We start from the raw sequence: 13,267 nt of genomic DNA, 5'->3' as shown, positions 1-13,267 counted from the left end.
TAACATAATGACCTACTTACCATCAGTCCTAGGTCTCCTGTTGTCCCAGGTTCTCCCTGTACAAATATAAAATACCTAATTAGTAAAATGCAGATTAAAGGCTACTTTGAAGGCTTGAAATCCTAGCTGGTTGTAAATTATTGGATTGGAACATAAAATTATTAACATTTCAAATAAAAAAATGTTTGTTATGAACATTTGGATTGGAATTTTGTGTTATGTAGATGGGTGTTAATATTCAATATTGAGGAAAATTCAGCAGTTTATCAACGACACAGATTCTGGATAAAATGCAGCAATCCACATTCTAATTAGGTGTCCATCCCTCCTCTTGCATCTAGCAGACTCTACTTTGAATAGCAATTGGTTCAAATTAACAGTTCTGTATTGGTGGTGTTCTGGGCTGCATGAACCAATTTTTTTATGTAGATATGGCCATGTGACACCTGTTCAATTTTGCTCTATGGAGCTGGTGACCAATTTGGAAAACTGGTGCCCTAGAGCGTAAAAGGATGAACCTGCAATGACACTGAAGCTAAACATCTTTATTTAGACATATCCTGTCTTTTTGTAAAAGTGTTGTGGTCTCATCATAAAGGCATTTAGTTCAAATGAGTCACCAATCTCCCTGCTGGACATAATGCAATATTATGACATGTTATCCATAGTGATTTGTAGCTACAGGACAGATTTCCTGGCACATTTCTTAAAAGCGACACAGTATATAATATCATATTATATATAATTGTAATCAGGAGACTTCAGGGTACACTTTTTAGAGAGTAAGGCCATATATCAAATCACATTTTATTGGTCACATACACATGGTTAGCAGATGTTATTGCGAGGGTAGCGAAATGCTTATGCTTCTAGATGCTTATGCTTCTATCAGTATCTAACAGGTAAAATCTAACAATTCCACAACAAAACCTAATATCTAACCAATTCCACCACAAAACCTAACACACACAATCTAGTAAAGGAATGGGATGAGAATATATAAGTATAAAATATATGGATGAGCAGTGGCAGAGCAGTGGCAGAGCAGCTAAGATGCAATAGATAGTAAAGAATAGATAGTGAAGGATACAGTATACAGTACATACATATGAGGTGAGTAATGCGAGATATGTAAACATTCTTAAAGTGGCATTACTAAAGTGACTAGTGTTCCATTTATTAAAGTGGCCAATGATATCAAGTCTGTAGGTAGGCAGCCACCTCTCTGTGCTAGTGGTGGCTGTTTAACAATCTGATGCCTGTAGTTTTCATTGTTGCTTAAGTGTGTTCCCCAAACATTTCAAATGTGTTCCCCTTAAATGTGTTCCCCTAAACACAAACATGTGAAGCTATTTTGGGAACATGTAGACCCAACACAGGGGATTTCATGACCCAAAACGTACATGCAGGTAAATGCATTTTCCCCATTGGCCTATAAGGGGGCACTACAGTCCAACGCAAGAACCGTCTGAAATTGCACTATATGAGGTTTTGTTCTGCGTGCCAATTTTCATGCTTTTATACCAAAGAGAACAATTTTGGAGCTTATCTACTGGACTACTGGTACACTTCTATGGAGTAAGTTATCATGCAGCTCCACACGTATCTTTCATCTCTGCTCAATAACTTAATTAATCAATAGCCTTCAAAGTCATCCAATATTAGAATCTGAAGAGGCACAATATGATTTGAGGCTGGTAAGGCTGCACGAGTGTCAAAACACACACTTGTTGGAATTTCAGGGCTCTGATATTTTCCAACCTTTGCGCCAGGGTTAGTAATTTACCTGTCTAACATCAGCTTGCTTGCGCTGAGATGGTAGGGGTGCAAATATTTGAGGTGTGTCCTTAAAAACGTGTGCCAAAGTGGCAATTTCAGACAGTGCAGCTGGGGATATTTAAGACCAACCAAAAGCTGGTCTTAGCGGTAAGGCAGTTGGTTAATGGCATCGATTTTGCCAGCCCGAACCACACAGTAGCCTAATCAGTAGCCTATCACCAATGTTTTATTAAAATATCACCTTCGGGAGCTGCAAAACAGTCAACAGACATCCCCCTTTTTACTTTAGATTTTTTGTCCAGCTCTTGTGAAAGATTTGGACTCATTATGTGCTATGCCCATTTAATTAAATATGTCAGTGACTGAAGGAAGCCTGTTAAGAAACATCAAGTTGTTAAAAAGAGTGCTTATTGATTTTCATGTATCTTTTTATAAAAAAAATAATGGATCTCTGTTGTACCCAAATGTAAAATCGTGGGAATTCCGATCACTCTCCATAGTTTTCTTTTTACCTTTATAGTTCTTTATGTGGCAAAGTCACCATACATGCCACATCAACAGCAAAGGTATAATCTTATTATAACGTTTGATAGGCAATGTCGATGGCTCGGATATGCAATGTCTTGAAATGTCTTCAATGGATAGTAATTACACAACTTGAAGCAACCACATAAAACTCTTCGGAGCACGTTTTTATTGGCCAGTGAGTGGTCAAGCCCTTTTCACATCTACAATATATTAATTGCTAGAATGCCTGCCTCTTTATTGCAGGCAGGGCCAGGACAAGGAAGAAACAGGTGGATTTGCATTTGATTTCCATAGGGGGGCATGTTTTTTTCACAGGACAGACAATTTTTTTTATGGGTGTTAAATTAAAGACATTATTTTTTACATTTAACAAGGCAAGTCAGTTAAGAACACATTCTTATTTACAATGACAGCCTAACAACTGCCTTGTTCAGGGGAAGAATGACAGATTTTTACCTTGTCAGCTCGGGGATTCGATCCTGCAACCTTTTGGTTACTGGCCCAACGCTCTAACCACTAAGGTACCTGCCACCCCAAATGTAACTGTAAAAATGTTTTACAACCAGTCATGACATTTTCATCTGATTTTCAAACAAATCACTGTGCGCCAACTTTCTATCAATTCCAGTGGTGTAGTGCAATATTTTTAAGTGAGGGAGAGCAACATTTATGTTTTAAATGAGGTCATCATTTCTCAATCAAAGTTTGTACCAACAGATGTAACCTATTGAATGTCTTAATATTTCTGACACACCCACAATCCAACAGCGACATGTGCGTGCGCTAAGATTTACGTTTCGGTAAGGTTTGTTAAAATACAGCCCGATATGTTACAGCAGTTGTCTGAGTATGACAGGCTTTCCAAAGTAATTTGCACATTTCCAAACTACCCTGCTTAAGCCAACCAGAGGAATTGTTGTATTGTTGTGTTTTCACTTTGTGTCTCAAATTCTTAAGACAACGTCTGACACCCTCCCTGAGTGATTCATACAAGCAGTGATTTAAATTGCAAGTGAGAGCTGCAGCAAGAAGAATCTGTTGGAAAAATAGAACAAGCATAACAACCCCGCTTCAATTTCTGAAATTAGCAACTGGAAGGGTTGCAAACAATAATGATTGAACTTGGAGCAAAACAGATAAAAAACACTTAATAGTTTGCACTCCCGCTGTTGTGCCAAAAGAACAGATCAGTTGGTACCCTGTGAAGGTTTTATGACAGTACATAATTGACAGGCTTTCTATTTTTCTTCACAGGCAGAATGCACATAAATTAGCACAATGCCATTGACAGGCATGAACACATGGAAGAAGTTATGTTAAATGGAAAGCAATGGAATAAACATCTGTATAGTGAGGCAGATACATGGAAACAGGGTGTTTTCTGAATAGCTTCAGTATAAGGGCGATCGGAAGCAGTGTCGTTTGTGTTGCATTCATTAAAGGGGGTTCCCCTTTGTGCCATTTCCCAGGCCAAGGACAGAGATGGACTGTACTGTACCCATACAAACAGAGTAATACTGTACTCACCGGCAGACCTGTCACTCCCCGGGGCCCATCCTTGCCTGTGTCCCCTGGTGGCCCTCTGGGGCCAGGGGAACCTGGGGGCCCAGGAGGTCCTGGTGGACCTGCTGAACCCTGATCTCCCTGTAGAGCAATGGAAGAAGTCAGATCATTACATTAAAATGGCTTCAGCCTTTTAGATAAATAAGGCATCAGTAGAACAACCATTAGAAATAATAGTGAAATTAGTCATCGGTTTGGCATGGAAAACCTCCATAGGGAACATGTTAAGTCAATAACACTGGAGTAGGATTTTAGACATGACGTTATTTACTAACAATATCTAACTGGTTTATATCTGATATGTTGTGTAAAATAGTTTATATTTGAAGTGTTCCCAATTTTGAATTTTCCATTTTAATTATGCTTAAAAAAGGTCCAATGCAGCCATTTTTATCTCAATATCAAATCATTTCTGGGTAACAATGAAGTACCTTATTGTGATTGTTTTAAATTAAAAAAATCAAAAATAAACAAAGTAGCTTCTTAGCAAAGAGCAATTTCTCAAGCAACAATTTTGCTAGGACTGTCTGGGAGTGGTTTGAGTGGGGAGGGGAAAACTAGCTTTTATTGGCAGAGAGGTTTGGAACTGTCTTTCTTGATGGTCTATTAACTAATTTAGCGCCTGATGATGTCACTTGGCATGCCCAAACTCCATTCCACCAAAACAGGCTGAAACGTCTTTTCAAACAGCTCTTAAACTAAAAGTGCATTATCATAATTTTCACAATTTCACAGTATTATTCCAACCTCATAGTGGTTGGAATAAAAAATAAAATATATAAAACACAGGAAATTACATTTTTGACTGCACTGGGCCTTTAATGACCAGTAATGACTGTTAATAATTTAGACAAATTCGACTCTACACTAAGCATTGACGAACACCAATAGTAAGTGTCATATTTTGATTAAGAGGAATATGAAACATTCTGCAAATTTATTCTTCAGTTACAATTGACAATGTAAGAAGATCATTCATTCCACCTCTAAACTAAATGTACAGTGTGCTTCTAGACCTTCCTCTAAAATAACAGAATGGGCAGCAGACTTCTTCTGATAATGTAGGTCTGTCTGAAAGCTGTCTGGCATGCAAACGTAGGTATGAAAAGGGAGAAGTTGTCAGGTGAGAGGCCCATTCGAAGGAAAGAGAAAGACGAGCGAGGACAGCCACTACCTTAATAAGCCGCCGCTTTATGAGCTGCTGGTCAGCAGAAAGAAAGCCATGATTGATCTTAGGGAAGACCATCTGAGCGAGCAGGTGTGTGAGGTCGAAGGTCAGATGTGAGAGAGGTTGGAGGAGGATGAGGTCCCAGAAGAAGAGGAGGAAGGAGGCAAAGGGCAAAAATTAGATTTGATTAGACGTTACGTCACGATACCCATCGCAGCACCTCCACGGATGGGGAGAAATCCACACTTTTCCACCACAGTGGCTTTGGAAATCTGGACTTTATTTTGGAGCCAGAGCCCATAATTACCACCTCAGGGGTGCTGGGATGCCACACTGGGCTCGCAGACCCAGGAAAAATGGGGATACCTCCTCTGTGGAGGTGCTGTCATCATCAAAGTAGTGCTTAGTGCAAAGTCAGACCCCTGGAGTTGCACATATGGAGAGCTGCATGGTTGACCTTCTGAAGTGTTTTTTAAAGTGGGCATGTATATCTGGCGGTGTCCATTGGTATTATCGAGAATCATCTATTACTGGAAAGATAAATACTGTATGTTGGAGTTGAATTGTGTGATTGAAATATAGAAATCATACTGCAAAATGTTACTACATTTAGCTACATTTAGCTTTCAATGGGGCACTGGCATCTTGCATAGAAAGGAAACCCCATGGGTAAAATACTGTTGGTGGCACTGAGGGGACGATGATAATTAATTGCCCTAATTAATTAAATACTACTGTGTCTGGCCCTGGTCTGTGATCGGGGCCAGCAGTAAGGACCTAACAGTGATGCATTCATCTTCAGTGTGTGCCGTCCAGGGGTCAGACTGAGCAACTAGACCACACCAACAAACCTTGACAGTCAGGATCTGATTGCTCTGCAAAGCAGCCAGTGTAGGGAGACCAGACAATCCCTAAAAGGACAGACAGCACAAGATGGCACAACACAAACAACATAGAGAACTCCAGACACAACACAATCAAAACATCCATTACAGCGGAGTAGTCAAGATACCTTTCCACATTTCATCGACTTCAAGCAATAAAAAAGCTACTGGCTTTTATTGCAACCCAAAAGGATTTGTCAATGAACTTATTTCCTGATTAGAATATTCCAGGTCTTTTTTCGAACCAAATATTTGTTGTTGTACCATATCATACCTTTTTTTATTTTACCATACATTTATTGATTTACCATATCATAGAATTAAAATGTAACCGATTAACTTTTTAGGAATAGGGGGCAGCATTTTCACTTTGGATGAATAGCGTGCCCAAATTGAACTGCCTCCTACTCTGTCCCAGATGCTAATATATGCATATATATATATATATATATATATATTACTATTGGATAGAACATACTCTGAAGTTTCTAAAACTGTTTGAATTATGTCTGTGAGCATAACAGAACTCATATGGAAATTCTGAGGCTGGTGTTTTTTCTACTCATCGCCTATTCAAATCCCAAGAAGATATGGATTTGTTTGCACTTCCTACGCCTTCCACTAGATGTCAACAGTCGGTAGAACGTTGAATGAAGTTTATACTGTGATGTGGGACCGGATGGGAGGTGTTTCAGTCAGTGGTCTGGCAGATTGCCAGTTCCTGGTCATGCGCATTCCTCATGATATCGCCTTGTGTTCCATAACTTTTACAGACACGAAGGTATGCTCCGGTTGGAACGTTATTGGATATATATGATAACAACATCCTGAAGATTGATTATCTACTTAGTTTGACCAGTTTATTCGACCTGTTATATAACTTTTTGAAGTTTTCATCTGACGCTATGCGTCACTTGCACGAGCGTTTGGATATGTGTACTAAACGCGCTAGCAAAAGTAGCTATTTGAACATAAATAATTGACATTATCGAACAAAACAACAATTTATTGTCGTACTAGGATTCCTGGGAAGGCATTCTGATGAAGATAATCAAAGGTAAGGGAATATTTATGATGTAATTTCGTATTTCTGTTGACTCCAACATGGCGGAGAAATGTTATTTATATTTGAGCGCCGTCTCAGATTATTGCATGGTGTGCTTTTTCCGTAAAGTTTTTTTAAAATCTGACATAGCAGTTGAAATAAGAACAAGTGTATCTTTAATTATATGTAAAACATGTATCTTTCATCAAAGTGTATGATGAGTATTTCTGTTATTTGAAGTGGCTCTGCAATTTCTCCGGATATTTTGGAGGCATTTCTGAACATGGCGCCAATGTAAACTAAGATTTTTGGATATAAATATGCACATTGTCGAACAAAAAATACATGTATTGTGTAACATGATGTCCTATGAGTGTCATCTGATGAAGATCATCAAAGGTTAGTGATTAATTGTATCTCTATTTCTGCTTTTTGTGACTCCTATCTTTGGCTGGGAAAATGGCTGTGTTTTTCTTTGGCTATGTACTGACCTAACATAATTGTTTGGTTTGCTTTCGCCGAAAAGCCTATTTGAAATCAGACATGTTGGCTGGATTCACAACATGTGTAGCTTGAATTTGGTATCTTTCATGTGTGATTTAATGAAAGTTTGATTTTTATAGTATTGTCATGATGTTGCCTGCTTGGGTACTGCAAACCCCATCCCCCTCTCCCTGCCTCTCCCTTTCCACCACAACCCATGCGGTGATCACAGAGAGATGTCGTAAATTCCTGAGAATCTCCCCACCACAAACAGTATTAAGACAGAGGGTAAACTTTCAGGACAAAGGAATTCTCTTCCACCTCACAGAACTTGAGGTACGAACATATTTCATATTCCTGCAAAAGTATAAAGATCGGTGGAAGAGTCCAGCTATGAACCGGTCCATTTGTCCCCATGTGGGAAACTCAGGAGAGACGGGTTGGCCACATTACCATACCGCTGTTTATATAATAACCTCAGATATGAGGTTTACACCTGTTTGTTGTATAAAATGAATGAGTGAGTATGATACTGTTTGTATAATTGTGTAATATGATTTTGAACTGTTTAATGATGGAAAATACAACTCCCTGTTGTATTTGAACTAAATCCAAGGACCGCCCCTGACCCAGTTGGGTCAGAGACCATGGGACCACCCCTCTCTGCTATCTGAATAAAAGCCAACTCTTAAGAAATTACCCCAGACCATGTTTCTCTCAATCACGAGAGGACAAAGGTTGCAGACCAGCTTACCTCGATAACGAGAGGGCCAAGGTTTGAGACCAGACTGCTGAATCTTTTAACCATCCCACGTGGTTAAACTCTTAGACTATCGATACCGACAGAATAAGAACAAGTCTTTGATATTAATTACTAGTCTGCAGCTAGGAATTCGGTATCATTGAACGCGAAGAAAGACAACCGCCGAAACATCCATTCTATAACGAATGACACTCTGAACAATCCACAACCGAGACAGAACTTCACTCCAACCAAAACGAACTTCTCTCCAACGACCAAGGCGACACACACACTGAACGTAACTATATATATATTGATTGCAATTGTTCCCGAATGAGTGAGCGTTCATGTGTAAAGGATTAGCATGTCAATTGTTATAATTATGGACTCTGTAGTGAATTCTTAGTCGAACGCAACTTTCCCTTTGTCTAACGCCGCCATGCCGGTTTAGCCCACTAGGGCATATTTTCTCCTATCATTTCATGTAACTATTTTAAGTTTGTTTGTTTGTTTATGCATTTCTGTGAAATAATTAGTTAGTAATAAATAAATGATTTAAGACAATTGATGTATGGATGACTCATAGTGAAGACTGGGTTCGTGCAGATCAACGATTTACGACGTTTGGAATGAGACTGACGTAAGGTAGAGTAAATAAATCATTAATTAGAAGACCATTGATCAGATATGAAAATATCTGAAAGGTTATATTGGGAAATTATAACTTTGTAATCTAATAACTTTCCCTGGTGCCCTCGAATTCATAGTTAATTAATTACGTTATTACTCAAGTGATCGCGTAATCCCTAATTATAGGAATCTATGATAAAAACTATAAGTCTTCAATTTAACGATAGCAAAGACACGACAGTATTTTATTTGAATTTGGTGCGCTGCATTTTCTCTGGCTTTTGGCCAAGTGACACAGTAGCGTCCCGCCTAAACTCTGATTTTTGGATATAAATATGAACTTTACCGAACAAAACATACATGTATTGTATAACATGAAGTCCTATGAGTGTCAGCTGATGAAGATCATCAAAGGTTAGTGATTAATCTTAACTCTATTTCTGCTTTTTGTTACTCCTTTCTTTGGCTGGAAAAATGGCTGTGTTTTTCTGTGGCTATGTACTGAGCTAACATAATCGCGAAGGTGTGCTTTCGCCGTAAATCCTTTTTGAAATCAGACACTTTGGCTGGATTAACGAGAAGTTTATCTTTAAAATTGTGTTTAATACTTGTATGTTTGAGGAATTTTAATCATGAGATTTCTGTTGTTTTGAATTTGGCGCCCTGCAATTTCCCTGGCTGTTGGTTAGGTGGGACGCTACCGTCCCACATATCCCAGAGAAGTATTAATGAAACTATCGTATCGTGACATTGAGTATTGCTTGCCCTGCGGGTAATTATCTTTACTTTCCCCATTTCTTTACTGGCAGACTGACTGCTACGTTTCACCTGATATTAGTAAACTTTTCTGATTGGATTGCGGCAATCTTAATAGATTAAATCTTAGCTATTGGTATTACAAAATCAGGAATATAGTGCCCTGAATAGGTCTACACCTTGCCATCTACTGGAAAGGTCATGTTACTACTTCAAGCTGGGTGAGATCGGACATGCGCACTGAGCCCACTCAGATACTCTTGACACCTATCCCAAATGGGAACTACAACTGTGGCTCATGCACACAGTGCAATAGCACTATTAAAAACATCCTTCTTCAGACACCCAAATACAGCTCGAAAAATCTCTGTTAGTGGTATCATCTCATACAAGACCAAGGGAGTAATCCATCTCATCACCTGATCATGTGGAAAAGCCTACGTAGGACAAATGAAAAGACAATTAAAACAACGCATAGCTGAACACGGCAGCTCAATCAGGTGTAAGAACATTGACTATCCAATAGCAGGTCACTTTGTTGAAGCTAACCATCTAATCTCCTCCCTCAAATACACAGGCATTGAGCATGTTGCTCTACCAAGGAGAGGAGGTAACATCGAGAGCCTACTACTACAAAGGGAGGCTTACTGGATATCCTATCTAAAAAGATTGACCCCTAGTGGTCTGAATATTGACTTTGAACTCAGGTCCTTCTTATGAACAATTCTTTCTTTCATGAACAAGTTGTAAATTGATATATTCTTTCTACAGCTTATTAGCGTACACCTAATATGTTCCACCTGTTGATAATGCTCATTATACATTAAGGTTGAACCAAAAGATTACATGTAAGAAATATGAAATGAAATACGAAACAGTTAAATGTGTGAAATTGAATTAAACAATGTATGTTGATGCAAATACGATGTACAATATTAAATTATGTTTCTATATGATAACAATAGCCTAAAATATTTAATGTGCCATAAACTATAGTTTTTTTTAACAGTTTCACTAATTCATTCTAATTAACTTAATCATTATGACACACCCTTCACTATTGTCATTGGTTGCACTAATTGCACTGTTTGTCTACATAACCTGGTTCAAGTATTCATGACATTACCCTGAAGAAGGCACAGTGATGCCAAAACATTGGTAAATAACCAATACATTACTGGGAGTTTATATATGGAGTGTGCGACTTTCTTTATTTTGATAGTTTATAGTTTATTCGCAGTTAGTCAGCACCTCCACACAAACACATTTTTCTGGGTGTGCGCCAGCTCATGTTTTTTAATCTACTACTTCAACACTGTCATAGGGAAACAGATCCTTAAAATTGATTTGCAGTGAACTTGAAATATGGTACATCACCTTCCTGATTACCTCATAGCTGAATACTCTGTGGAAAATTGTTAGTTGGAAGTTAAGAATGAAAGTGGACTTTCTTTATAGGAATGGGGCATGCCTTTCATTAATGGAGTGTGCGACTCTGACCCCCTCCCAGTTAGTAAGTAATTGTCTCTGGCCCCCTCCCAGTTAGGGGGAGTGATGAGCTCTACAGCAGAGTCTCACAACTCAATCGCTGGTTGAAAACTGTTTTCTGCCCCTCCCAAAAGATAGAATTTGTAGATAATTGGCCCTCTTTCTGGGACTCACCCACAAACAGGACCAAGCCTGGCCTGCTGAGGAGTGACGGACTCCATCCTAGCTGGAGGGGTGCTCTCATCTTATCTACCAACATAGACAGGGCTCTAACTCCTCTAGCTCCACAATGAAATAGGGTGCAGGCCAGGCAGCAGGCTGTTAGCCAACCTGCCAGCTTAGTGGAGTCTGCCATTAGCATAGTCAGTGTAGTCAGCTCAGCTATCCCCATTGAGACTGTGTCTGTGCCTCGACCTAGGTTGGGCAGAACTTAACATGGCGTTCGCCTTAGCAATCTCACTAGGATAAAGACTTCCTCCATGCATGCCATTATTGAGAGAGATCGTGATACCTCACATCTCAAAATAGTGCTACTTAATGTTAGATCCCTCACTTCAAAGGCAGTTATAGTCAATGAACTAATCACTGATCATAATCTTGATGTGATTGGCCTGACTGAAACATGGCTTAAGCCTGATGAATTTACTGTGTTAAATGAGGCCTCACCTCCTGGTTACACTAGTGACCATATCCCCCGTGCATCCCGCAAAGGCGGAGGTGTTGCTAACATTTACGATAGCAAATTTCAATTTACACAAAAAAAATGACGTTTTCGTCTTTTGAGCTTCTAGTCATGAAATCTATGCAGCCTACTCAATCACTTTTTATAGCTACTGTTTACAGGCCTCCTGGGCCATATACAGCGTTCCTCACTGAGTTTCCTGAATTCCTATCGGACCTTGTAGTCATTGCAGATAATATTCTAATTTTAATATTCACATGGAAAAGTCCACAGACCCACTCCAAAAGGATTTCGGAGCCATCATCGAAAAACAGTGCGTTTTGTCCAACATGTCTCCGGACCTACTCACTGCCACAGTCATACTATGGACCTAGTTTTGTCCCATGGAATAAATGTTGTGGATCTTAATGTTTTTCCTCATAATCCTGGACTATCGGACCACCATTTTATTACGTTTGCAATCGCAACAAATAATCTCCTCAGACCCCAACCAAGGAGCATCAAAAGTCGTGCTATAAATTCTCAGACAACACAAAGATTCCTTGATGCCCTTCCAGACTCCCTCCGCCTACCCAAGGACGTCAGAGTACAAAAATCAGTTAACCACCTGAGGAACTCAATTTAACCTTGTGCAATACCCTAGATGCAGTCGCACCCCTAAAAACAAAAAACATTTGTCAAAAGAAACTAGCTCCCTGGTATACAGAAAATACCCGAGCTCTGAAGCAAGCTTCCAGAAATTTGGAACGGAAATTGCGCCACACCAAACTGGAAGTCTTCTGACTAGTTTGAAAAGACCGTGCAGTATCGATCGTCCTATTTTTCCAACTTAATTGAGGAAAATAAGAACAATCCTAAATGTATTTTTGATACTGTCGCAAAGCTAACTAAAAAGCAGCATTCCCCAAGAGAGGATGGCTTTCACTTCAGCAGTGATAAATTCATGAACTTCTTTGAGGAAAAGATCATGATCATTAGAAAGCAAATTGCGGACTCCTCTTTAAATCTGCGTATTCCTCCAAAGCTCAGTTGTCCTGAGTCTGCACAAATCTGCCAGGACCTAGGATCAAGGGAGTCACTCAAGTTTTTTAGTACTATATCTCTTGACACATTGATGAAAATAATCATGGCCTCTAAACCTTCAAGCTGCATACTGGACCCTATTCCAACTAAGCACAGGAAGCAGCTCTTTCAGTAGTTATGTTGAACATAATAAACAACTCTCTATCCACCGGATGTGTACCAAACTCACTAAAAGTGGCAGTAATAAAGCCTCTCTTGAAAAAGCCAGAAAATATAAAGATATATCGGCCTATATCGAATCTCCCATTCCTCTCAAAAATGTTTTAAAAAGCTGATGCACAGCAACTCACTGCCTTCCTGAAGACATCATAGCACTTGTGGTGGTAAATTACCTTTTAATGGCGTCAGACCAAGGCTCTGCAGCTGTTGCAGCTTTTGATCTCTCCACATTCTTTTGGCGAGATTGGAAACCCAAATGTGTCTACATGGACAAGTT

At 39.3% G+C, this 13,267-nt stretch overlaps 1 protein-coding gene across 1 annotated transcript in view; it reads right to left on the bottom strand.

Moving 5' to 3' along the window:
• The window catches only part of LOC139534252 (collagen alpha-1(XXV) chain-like), a 147,744-nt gene that overhangs the window by 128,500 nt on the left and 5,977 nt on the right, over positions 1–13,267 (bottom strand). Inside the window, exons 3-6 of the mRNA XM_071333253.1 lie at positions 5,890–5,949; positions 5,045–5,116; positions 3,835–3,951; positions 21–56 (exon numbers count right to left, since the gene is read on the bottom strand). Coding sequence (XP_071189354.1) covers positions 21–56; positions 3,835–3,951; positions 5,045–5,116 — 225 coding nt within the window. The 5' untranslated portion in view covers positions 5,890–5,949. The remainder of the gene's footprint in view (positions 1–20; positions 57–3,834; positions 3,952–5,044; positions 5,117–5,889; positions 5,950–13,267) is intronic.

This window comes from Salvelinus alpinus, chromosome 11, assembly GCF_045679555.1.
Source record: "Salvelinus alpinus chromosome 11, SLU_Salpinus.1, whole genome shotgun sequence".
In the NCBI taxonomy this organism is placed as follows: Eukaryota; Metazoa; Chordata; class Actinopteri; order Salmoniformes; family Salmonidae; genus Salvelinus; species Salvelinus alpinus.
Note: the sequence above shows the minus strand (reverse complement) of the source record. Positions and strands in the feature narration are given on the sequence as shown.